This window comes from Poeciliopsis prolifica, unplaced genomic scaffold (assembly GCF_027474105.1).
Source record: "Poeciliopsis prolifica strain line A6 unplaced genomic scaffold, Auburn_PproV2 SCAFFOLD004, whole genome shotgun sequence".
NCBI lineage: Eukaryota > Metazoa > Chordata > Actinopteri > Cyprinodontiformes > Poeciliidae > Poeciliopsis > Poeciliopsis prolifica.
The window spans coordinates 12,545,858-12,558,168 of NW_026562379.1; the positions used below are offsets into that span (position 1 = coordinate 12,545,858).

The 12,311-nt window shown below is 39.9% G+C and overlaps 1 protein-coding gene across 7 annotated transcripts in view; it reads right to left on the reverse strand.

Annotated features, from left to right (window-relative positions):
• The window catches only part of usp2a (ubiquitin specific peptidase 2a), a 42,030-nt gene that overhangs the window by 21,202 nt on the left and 8,517 nt on the right, over positions 1-12,311 (reverse strand). For all 7 annotated transcript variants that reach the window (XM_055028785.1, XM_055028779.1, XM_055028784.1 and 4 more), the window contains one exon: positions 7,714-8,506. In XM_055028785.1, coding sequence (XP_054884760.1) covers positions 7,714-8,451 — 738 coding nt within the window. In that variant the 5' untranslated portion in view covers positions 8,452-8,506. The remainder of the gene's footprint in view (positions 1-7,713; positions 8,507-12,311) is intronic.

The window sequence follows — 12,311 nt, forward strand, 5'->3', positions numbered from 1 at the left end:
TCCTTGCTTTTGAAGCCTTCACAAACACAGAGTAGTGACCAGAGCTTTACATGTAAAAATTGCTATTGTTTTCCCTCAACGTCTCAAAAATATACCACTCTGTTAGTCCATCCCATAGGTTATGAGCAACAGACTCCTTTTTGAGGAGATCAACATATTTTACAGTCATTTATGGAAGGCTCTGTGATGCTTCACTCTGGTACATTGAAAGTCCCAATATGAGGGAGTCCTTTAGGTCAGAACTCTTCCTCAGAGAGAAGGATTTTTTGCTATAACATCTCTTTCTTTAAATAGTTGTTTGGATTATAAATAATGACCTTATCTGCTAATTATGAAGCGGAGAGAGACAAAAAGTTTAAACACAACTCTGAATATTAAAACTTGTATTACTGACGGTATAATAGTTCCTAGACAGAATATGCTGTAAACTAAAAGGCCCAAAGTCATTTCCTTGGGCCTTTTAGCTGACATTACTGTAGTAAGATTCATTTAAAGAAGCAGACCCGATTTTTCTGGTATGGTGACCTTTATGACATCTGCTGGGGTTGGCAAAACAGCCAAATGGTTTATAATTATGTTTGGGGTTTTTGTCACAAATGTTGCACTAAGATAGTCTGGATAAGTACTAAAGAAATCCTTGGGCCATCACGCAAAGATTTTCCTACACTGATCTACCTTCATCAGTCCTTGACAACATTGTAGCCAGGCGATTCTGGGTGATATAACAGGCCTAATTTGGTTGCTAGACAAGCTGTGCACAAGTAGACTGCCCTGTGACAGAAATTCTTGGTTGGACCCATGAAGTGACTTCAAGATGTTTAGACATCTGTCAGGATCACATGTACTGACAGGAAAAGTAGAGTTCTACAAGAAGAAGAGAAGTCAGAAAGTCCTGCACAGGCTCTTGCCAGTAACCCTGGACTTGAAAATAAGTTTAGGAATGAACTAGATGGAGTTTGTGTAGATGTGTAAGTAGTACTCTGTGTAATAATAGAACTTGGAACCTGCAGTTTTATGTTTTCAGTATGAACAATAGTGTGCCACCCTGGACATCAGGATCTTCGTACAGGTACACACAGTAAGTGGCGCTGTGCAAAGCCCTACTCAGCTATGTAAGTGTAAGGTTTCCTCACAGACAGTCTACACTCTGACCTACAAACCCAATCGAATGGACTCACAATAACAGCTTACAAAACTCAGCCAATAAAATGTTGACCCTCTTTGCCTGAGAACAAAGAAAGGCTCAAACATGAGCCAGATTGTGGCTTTTCTTTCCTCAACCAAACCATAAGCTGTCTGACCAAGTGGGAGAATGGAGAGTCAGACAGTTTAAATATATTGTTAATGTTGCTCAACAGAAAGTCTAGACACAAGGCCCAAACAATCAAAACGAGGCTAAAAAAAAATCAAGACAAGTTACACCCAGCTAAGCCACCTTAGTCTTACTGCCTGGCAGTGCAAACTAAAGGAAGAAAGTCGGTTTGCAAAATTCTTGATCTGATGTTCAAAACTGATTACAATCACGTATTTTCTAAACAAGCAAAAATAAAATAAAATAAAATAAAATAAATAAATAAATAAATGTAGCCAAATTTATGAGGGGGTCCCAAAAGTAGCACAAATTTTTATTATTATCAGACTGAATCAAAGTCTCCAATGACTGCACTGTCTAAATACATGTCATTAATAAACATTTATTATTAATACAACAGTGTAATGAGACATTGTGACATGTGATCTCATAGTATTAAAAGGGTAAAACAATTCTCATCAAAGCCAAGTCTCGGGAAAGTCTATTGCCGTCAGCATGTGACTTTATGTGGTGAAGTACTGTTAGCTTTTGAAGCATCCCCGAGATATGGGTGACTTGAAAAATCTACTGTATGTCAGTGGAGGAAGCAGATTTTTTTCTGTAGCTTCCCAGTTTTTCAAGGGTGCTGTGAAGTGATCAGAAGTTCACACCTTTCTCTTTAAAACACTAAATATACTCTACAGTCACCAACAGTATGCCTAATAAATGCAGTATACTGACGACCTCGTTTCTGAAACAAAACAAGACCAATGCAAACCTTCTTCAACGACAAAACTCATGGGCAGGTAAGAGAGAGGACATTTTTCACTTAGTGTCCGATCTCACAATAGGGAATGAACCTGTTGTGGTAGAGGGAGAAGATATTACAAATTCTGTTTTGATCCAGGATCCTAGAGATTCTTTTATTAGATCAGTGGTACAACTGAACCTGTTACTGTTCCTGAGGGAGGTTTTTCAAGAGAAACTGATGAACTCACAGCTCACCGATGAACTGGAAATTTCCAAGACACATATCAACATATCAACAAATGTACCCGTATTTGCTAATCAAATAAAGGTGTTCATGCTCGTATGTGCTTTGCAGCACGTGATTAACCTGGTAGAGCTCTGTCTCCTAGTTCTCGCTGACAACATAGTGATATGTGCAACTAGGACTGAAACGATTCCTCGAGTACCTCGATTATTAAAATTCCTCGAAGAAAATGTATCAGCCTCGAAGCTTCGTTAAATTTTATTTTGTTATTTAGCGCACAGTGCTCCAGTCGGGTAATTAGTGTTCCGGCCAGGTTATTGCGCGGAGCTCTCACTTCCGCCTGAGTTGTTGACGAAAGCTAAGTGTTAGCAGCATAACGTCCAGTTTTCAAGTTCGGCCTGGGAGGATTTTATTGATTGATGATAATGTCTTGGTCGTTGTCGTTTTTCAGGGGAACAATAAGCATCCTTAATGTACGATAGGCTTTTCTCCTTCCGGAGCTGCTGCCTGGTGGCGGGGAAGAGCCATGCAGGTGTATTTATACAGGTGAGCGGGTAGACTGTACACTGAAAATTGGACCTCATGCTGCTAACGTTTAGCTTTCATAGGCGGAAGTGAGAGCCCTGCACAGCAAATAATGTCCCGGCCAAAAACACAGTGCGCTAAATAATAAAATATAAATTAACAAAGCTTAGAGGCAGAAAAATTTTCCTCGAGGAATTTTAATAATCAAGGTACTCGAATAATTCGAGGAGTCGTTTCAGTCCTAAGCACAAGCAGAATGCATGTTTTCAAAACGTTTTATTGAAACTTCTCTGAGCGTCATATAGACTTAATGGCTATTTCTGCAGAATTGGTCTTTCTGCCTGCATAATCGCCAAGAAATCCGGCTCTTCCACCTACTTGCTTACAGAATGTCAAGTGAGGTTATAGGTTCATTACCAATTCCGATAGTCTTTTTTGTTGTCGTTAACTCATAACCATATTCATAATTGACTGTGTAAGGAAGAATCATATTTTATATAAATATTTTCATCGCAGGAAAAAAAAACATTTCTTGGAGGGGAGTGCTATGTCTGATCCTGGGAAGAGCTGTTACATTTCATAGTGCCTTCAGGAGCTGCCATTGTTGTACACAGATTCCTACCCTTTAAATCACAGTTTGTAACTCATGGGTTGTACACTGCTTGTGAATCTAATGTGTATCATTCTAATGATCGCAATATTATGCACTGCCTTGTCTCGTGAGCTACAAGTGTTGTTATACACCTGATTATTGCATGTTTTTATCGTAAACACTCACAATGTGCTGTTTACTGAGTAAAAATGCTGTACCTAATCATTACTAAATTTCTAAGAATTTTAAAGCAACAACAAGAATATGGACTCTGACCAGGTTTGATCAGAGAATTTGATTAATCTGCAGAAAAAAAACCAAAGATAGCTGTGTCATCCACTTTGTCTTACTCATCACTGAAGCACAACAGCACATGCAGCTGCTGTTTTTCCGCAGCAAAGTTCTAAGAAACCACCAGGATTGGATTTACCTGGCTCTGCCAAACCTATTTTAGGATAATCTTCAATCCTGGTATATGTGGCTGTAAACATTCATGTTCTAATAAGGGGAGGACGACTGTATGGATGCATCACCAGATGGACTGCAGTTGCTGGAAAGTGGGAAAAAATAACAACAGAAATAGCATGTATTCCACAAACTGTGGTTGATAAACTCGGTTCAATTATTTTTGTGGAAGAATGAAATTGAGACATCTATTACGTATTAGTGGTATAAACATGGAGATGGAGGAGTTTAAATATGGATACTGCACAAGGGAAGTGGAGAATGGACTGAAGGTGGAGTCGATGCACACAGCAGGAGTGATTTAGGACAGGTGATAACTGCTTAGATGGCAAGATGGCATTAAAAAAAAGGCAGAAGAGAACAAAATCTGAACCATGAAAATCTGGTTGGACAAGATTGGAAATGGGTTTATCAGTCATGGTAATTTATAATTGTTCACATGGACAAAAGGTTGCTGCTCAGACAAGACAAGGATTGTGCTGTTTAGACACAATGAGAAAAAGAATGTTCACTGCCAAGCAAGGTAGTGGAAGCATTGTGTGGTGCTATTTTGCTACCAATGAGGAATAATAAAGAAAGAGGACTATCCTTTAATTTTTCATTTCAGATTCAGTTCAGAATCTGAAAGCAAATATAACACTACTCTTTTTTTTACATTCTTATTTTAATATTTGTCACCATATACTAAAGCATATAACTAGCCTTTGGAAAATGTTCCTGTTTCTTATGGACAGGAGACTCGTACTACTATTTTGCTAGTGGAGAGCGTCTGGATTAGCAACTCTAATTCATGTGAGATTAGTCGACTTAAAATGTATTAAATATCTACCCCTGTGTGAGTTGCATCTATAAACTAAATGGTAATTAGTTGAAAAAGACAAGCTGTTTTCGACTGTACCTTGTGTCTTAAACAAGTTGACTACAATGAGGCTTAAACTATTATTCTGTGTGCTCCTGTTGAAACTGAACAACATAATTTCATTTGTTGGTATGGAATATGAACATGACACAATCTACAATAATATCTGTGGGAAATTGATCCAAGTGCTTTTTGGTTTTTAATTGGAACCTATTTGCTAAGGTGCAAAAATCCACAAAGGACAAAGTCATTTTTCCAATGACTATATCTAAGTAGCTGTTAAGAGTTTTGGAAAATTCCCCTACATTTTGGACTGGTCTTGGCTGAGAAACAATATGTGGTACAGCTGTCTGGTGCTCATATGTCCTGCAGCAGCAAATCCACCACCATGGAGAGATGCACACTGACTTGAATAAGCTGGTGAGGTTCACCTGTTGGTGTGAAGCACAACAAGGACAAAGAATCAAGGAGAAGCCTCCTGAGAGAGGGCACAGTTGGAAGTTTTTGGATGAAGGCCATCTGCAGCAAAATATTTTTTTCAGTAAGGGGAATACTCCCCCCTCTTATTGAAATATGGTGAACCAAACTCCTTTTACTGTGCCAGCTGACCAAAGAGGGCATGGACTGAGCTACCAGGAGAGACGTTGCTTTCCAGAGAAGTCCAGGTAAGCTGACCATGACATTGTTTCTCAACCCTGCTTAGGCCAGTTTGCGACTGCCATTGTTTCTTTGCCTGTTCCCATACAGGAAGTTAATTGTTTTGTTAAGGTTTATGACATTATTCTGCTTTCCACTCATTCATAGTAAATGAAATGTTTAATATTAGTAATTGTTAAAAAAAGTGTATTTGTTTGGCTAATTTTATTGTTTCTTTTGACAATAACAGTTTAAATTTATCAATGGAGTTTTCTATGTTAGATTACTTTTTTATGATCATTATTGAATAGCTTTTGAATGTTCTTGAGCTTTAAGGTCTTTATTAAGCCTTTATTCCCTTAATAGTCATTGATTCAACACTGTGGTGGCCTCTTAATGAGCTATTAAACCAAATTAAATCGAGAATATTGCTTATTTTATCACTTATATAGAATTTTGATTCAAATGCAGTTAGCTCGATAAACATTTTAATCAAGTTCCACCAGGAACAAATTGTGTTGCACACAGTTCTTAGTTAACACATAGTTCTTACAATTAAGATTAGCTGAAATAACTTGTTGAAGAATCATTCCAGGCTCAAATAGGACAAATAGCTGAATCTTCACAATCAGGTTGAAACCCAGACAATAAACCAGCTTCAATATATTGCTTGGAGATGTCTGATCTGACGTGATCTGGTTTCAGAAACCAGCCGTACAGTGGCTGATCAGATCTTATAGATGCTCTTCAGACACAATGCAGCAACTACCACTGGTGTCCTCAGATTCACCAGCACATTCATCAGTGTGGGACAGTGCACAGCATATTGGACAGAACACAGTTAACAACCACTCATTTAATCTGCATGACACAGTGTCTCCCATATATTTGCACTACACACAGACGTACGGTGAACCCATGCTTTTGACACTTGCGGTTGTTTCTGTCTGAAGCTCTGATTGTTACCAAGTTTCTATGAGGACCATCATACACTGTTAGCTACTCAACAAGGAAACCACACTAGGTTTCTGTTACACACTGTGTTGCTTCTGAATACATGCTGGAAGCCTAAAGTTGAGCTGTTGTTTACACAGACCACCAGGTGACCAGGTGATATTTCTTAGTTCACATGACAGTCAACAACATTTATTTAGAATGTGCAAAGCTCAAATGTAAACATATCAATTCTAGTACACTGGCAATAGACCAGACAGCTCCCTCACCGGGCAACCATTACCCATAAAACAGAACAAACTACATTACCCAGAATTGAATTTGTTCAATTAATGGCTAGACAGAAAGTCATTAATATACTTGCAAAATCTTGCCTTTAAACCTAAGAAAGTAACAACTTCCAAGGTAAAGGAAATATGCTATTAAAATATCAAATAAAAGCATGCAATCACATGATACATAAATAAGAACACACAAACATCTATCTATCTATCTATCTATCTATCTATCTATCTATCTATCTATCTATCTATCTATCTATCTATCTATCTATCTATCTATCTATCTATCTATCTATCTATCTATCTATACTTGAGATATATTTATCTCAAGAAAACATTGGAGATGAAACTAGATAAATCCAAACAAAGAAATGAAGTAAACATTAATGAATTTCAGTTGCGTGTGGTACATTTTCACATAAGCTCACATGATATCCCTAAATAACAATAACAAAGTTATGTAAAAAAAAAAAAAAAAACCATACAAAATAATCATTAAAAAATATTTGTTATATTAAAAAAAATACTTTCCAACTCTTTCATGTACAATGTTGCCACCCTGTGGGACTGATTTTATGTTTGCCAAAGAAAATCATAAATACTGAACTCGGTGAGGCCAGGGTGGCCTATAGACCAAGCTCACTCGGGAAAGTAGAGAGTTAGATAATTGCTAGCTTTAACAGGCATCAAGTGTCCAAGAGGTCATTTTATCACTATGTGTACTGAAGCTACTTACACACTCAATTACTCCATACAATATAGAGGGGCAGGACAATCTGGACTTTCTATTTAGAGGTTGAAAATATTTCCATAGAAAGTCAAGTAAATCAATGTTTGGTATTCAAAGGAAACTCAAAGTAATTTGACCAACAGCGCCCCCACCTGGTCAAGAAACACTTCTATCAATTGCAATGTGAGTACACTAAGATTTCCCTTACAACCCGGGGACTCAATGAAACAAATGCAGACCTGGGCAGACAACATCGGTGGCAAATACCGCAGCTTGGATTCTATTCAGCCTCCATCAGCTTGCTTATTGATCAAATCTGGATCAATAAGCAAGCTGCTTATTGATTCTTCTGTAAAAGCAGAAGAAGAAGAAAAAAAAGGACTTACTATGGAGTTCCTTCTCGGGGTGTCAGACATCCCGTTGCTGCTTGGTTCCCATGACGAGGAGCTATATGCTCTGCTGATGCTGCTGCTACTGAAGGCCTCCTGAGTGGAGCTCCGCAACAGGCTCGAGCAGCCCGGTCTGGAGCCTATGTCATACGACTCGGGGACGTCTTTAGTTCGACTGTGGTAGCTCCGTAGGGCACTGGTGGAGGAGGATGGAGTGGAGGAGGAGGAGGACACATCGCTGAGGCTCAGGGAGGACAAGTCCCTGCTCAGGTCACTCTGGGAAACAGACTTTCTTCTATTGAGTGGGATGCTGGAGGCCGCCGGTGAAGAAGCGAGGTAGCTGGGCTGGTAAGCGCTGTAGCCTGAGTAGGCTGAACCCCCACTCAGACCTGACGATCCGTAGCTCTTGACGGGGGTTCTACTGAGGCTCTCACTCCGTCGGCTGTTAATGCTGCTGCTGCTACTCCCGAGGATGTCGGTGCGAGGGACAGTTCGACCCCGGTCTCGATCGGGGTCCGAGGAGGCGCTGTAGTTGCGGCTGCGAGCGGCGGAGCTGCTCAGGTAGCTGGACGAGTATCCAGAGGAGGAAGTGGAGTTGGGGGACCTGTAGGTGGACAGCCTGTCCCGCTCGCTATAGGTGCTGAGGCCCGGGGTCAGAGAGGGGCTGTAGGAGCTATAGTGGCTGGTGTAGGAGGAGCCAGCATAGCGTTTGGGGGTGGAGGAGACACGGGACATGGTGCTGTTGCTGCTGGTTTTTCAGCCAGGGGGAGCCTCTGGAAGACTGCATCGACTGCAGACACAGCAAAGAGACACAAGCACTGTATTAGTTCATCAGCAACAATGGAATCAATACAAACACCACAGCAACACAGCAGGCAGGAGTCAGGCCATTATTCATCTGTGCCTCCCCTGAGCTCTGAACGAATGATTCAGGAATTTATCTGCCATCACATCACATCTGCTGTCAGCCTGTATCATCCCAAGCAAAAGCTGACCCATTCATGCACTCATCACCCTGCCTTTAGGATTCCATCAATATTTCAGCCTCTTTACCTACATTTATTACTGATCGCCATACGAAAGCCCACAATTCCTCCCAATATTCTTGGCGCATCAACTTTTATCCAGCTGTTTTTTATGACTGTTTCAAAATACAGCAGGAACCGGATTAAGACTGGAAGGACAGGTGAAAGGTGAGGGAATCTCTTCCTTAGCTCACTGGGGAGTCGAAAGAGCAAGCTGGTGCATTTATACAGCTGGCAACTGGACAAAACCTTGGACCTGGCACTGCAGATTTTACTCCACTAACCACACACTTAGTAACCTTGGCAACTGCACACCAGAAATATCGCAACAGCAGCTTCACAGTTCTTGAAAGGTATTTAAAGCAAAAACATCGAGGTTTGACTGGAGTCTTCCTGCTGAAATCTAAGAGTCAGTTTTTATCAGCGTTCTCCAACCTCTAATTCTGGTTTTGCCCAGATGCATTATAACTGTGACATTTAAAAAAAACACAGGGCTGCAATTTTCAGTGTCTTGTAAAAGTCTTCATACCCCTTCCACTTTGTCATTTTGGATTTTTTATGCACAAAAGTATGACATATTGGCGTTGTGCTTAATAGGGCTTAGCAGCAGATCAATCTAAATATCTGTTACTGTTGCATAGATACTGGCATGATGACATTGATACTTTTGTTCTCTTCTTCATATCCAGCAGATTTACTCTAGTTCACACCAGCACATATGCAGGAATTAAAATGCCAAATATCAAGAGTTTACATTTTCAAATTGAGAAAATACTTTTATACCTTTATAATGTTTGCAATTAAAATTTCAAATATGATCTGTTTAATTACCCAGTAATCACGACTTCACTCCAATAGTGCTGCTCTTTGTCTCTTGACTTTTTCTAATTTCACATTATGATCAAAGCTGCGATTTTGGAAGACTTGTAACTATCGAGGTAGCAAAAAAAAAAACAAAAAAAACAAATGATATTCATGTGTGTCCAGTAAAAGTCTATACATAATCTGGAGCAATTTGGCAAGCGTGTAAAAATAAAAAAGGTCTGCCTAGATGTGAAAGACTGGCAGAGATGTACTTGACTTAAAGATACATAATTTCAGGAAAAGGTGGTTCAACAAAATATTAACTCGTGGGGCTGTGCGCATGCAGCTACGAAAAATGTTCCCTTGTGATTTAAATCTTGTTTACTGGAAAAATTCTGTGAAAAAAGACCCTTTTTCACTTTAAATCCAGATTAAACATTACTTTGATGCATCAAGCTGAATGTTTTTTCCCCCATCGCCAAACACAGACATGCCAATACAGGTGAAGTCTGTGTGTGAGGTGGAAGTAATGGCAGGCAGCCTAGAGTGTTACTGTTTCAGCAAAGCCTCAGAGAGGCTCCTGTTCACATGTGCAGAAGCATCTGAATAAATAAAAGTATCTGATGTTGCTGATCCGTGTTGAGTTCATCCAGGGAGGCTCCTATTTCTTTAACCTCGCTCTTTCTGCTCTGATCTCGCCTCTCTTACTGCTTCCTATCCTCTCCTGCTCTTCCTTCATTCCTCTGTGAGTGTGGGCTTCCTTGTCCTCAGAATATTCTTCTCTGTATTGGCATAGCCTTCTTATGGTCTCTCGCAATCTGTTTTTCAACATCAAAAGGTTTCATCAATAATTCAGCCAATGGATCCGAACCAGGTACATGAGCACTCAGATGGAGACAGGCCAACATATGCAGAAGCAGGCCATGTTCAACCAGACGAAGCCAGATGATGAAGATAAGTGGAGTGATCCTCTATAATTTGGCAGGGTTGTTTTGGTTTTAGCATCTGAGAGGACAAAGTCATCTTCTGGCTTCACTTTTAATAAGAATCTTTACCACGAATATCACAATGATATTGAAGACGTGTTAATTGCCCTGACAAAAATTTTAATCACACTATTTAAAAAAAACAAAAATTTTTGCACAATAAAAATATACTAATAATTATCAATCACTATTTAGAACCGGTGGAGATGAAGATTCCAGTTACTTAAGATAACCATACTAGAATAAGGGTTGCCATATTGTGTACCAAGCATGAGAGAACATCTGCACTTTGCCATCTGGAGACAGATATTGGACTAATTACAGCACCCCGTCTCACCCACAGGGTGGCTCAGTGACTGGCTTCAGCCTTGCTGCAGGTTCCCTGTCCCATGATGTGCAGAGCAAAGCAGAGATGGCTATGCTTAAAGGGGAGGACTGGCGAGTGAGGTCCTGTTGTTTTCAGTGATGGCTCGCTGTTCTGCATTAATCACCACATTTTATCATCATGTGGAAAGAGGATAAAAATGACCAATAATGCTGTGAAGAGACACGTTAGCTTTCTTCTGGTAGTACCACACTGTTCTATATTCTTTCAATTTTTCACCAATACAAAACATGTCCACCTGTCTAAGGACTATATTGACCATGTTCAAAGTCCCAGATCTGTCCCCAATCAAACAAGAACCCAGTTCCTGTAGGTGTTCAGATGATCACCTGTCAAGTTATGTTTGACATGTACAGCATTTTTATAACAACCTACACAGTTACTTGATAGTGCTACAAAATGGCACTATGTGCCAGGAAAGGTCATAATAGTACCACTTTAATAAGGGTTTAAATCTTGCTACAGTACCATGAAGGTTTGACTTCTAGAGTGATGCTGTCCTATGGACAGCTTCTCCCACCTGAGCAAAGAATCTCTGCAACTCCTCCCAACTTATCATGGGCTTTTCTTCCAAAAGGCTGCCCAGCCTTCCTTTGAAAGGAATTAGTAGCAATAACTTTTACTTAAGGAAATAGAATAGAGTCAGATTTGTTTGACTTCACCTGTCAACATTTTTTTAAATCATGTATAATTTTTATTTTACTTTGCAGTTATATGCTGGCGCATAAAACAGCAATAAACCACATAGAGTTTTTCACTATAACAAGACAATGTGAAAGTATTCTGGGGGGGCGGCTATATATTACTGCAGTAAACTGGAACGTGGACGCTTGCCAAATAATCATTATAGTGTATGAATTGCACATGTTACAACGGAAACAAAAACTCACACACTTACACATTCTGGCTTTTCTACATTTTCAGCCTCCCCTGAGGCAGTGCTAACCGGCAGTTACCATGGCTACAGTAGCAACAAGTTATGGCCAATTTAAACCTGCGATCAGAACTGCAGACTGGTAGCTACATTCTTGTCCTTTCTTCAGACAAATTAAATTACAGGTTTCTGACCAGCAAGCCTCTATCCAGCTGGACAAAAAAAGAGATCAGACCACTGGCACCCATTACATAAGAAATGTAATAGGTGCACCAAGCTTTTAGGACATTGCGATTAAAAATATTTCAACTGAGTGGCAGAGATGATTGCATTGGTGCAGTCCAAGAGAGGTTTCTAGCAGCTGCCTACTGGCATCAAGATGGAGAGATGAGGTTTCACCTTCGGGGCAAGTTTCAGAGAACTGGGCCAAAATCTTTTTACGAACCTCACTTTCAATATGTGGAACTGGATCCCAGAGCAATGCTCAGCTAGTATGACTCTACCCAACGACCAAGAAAAAA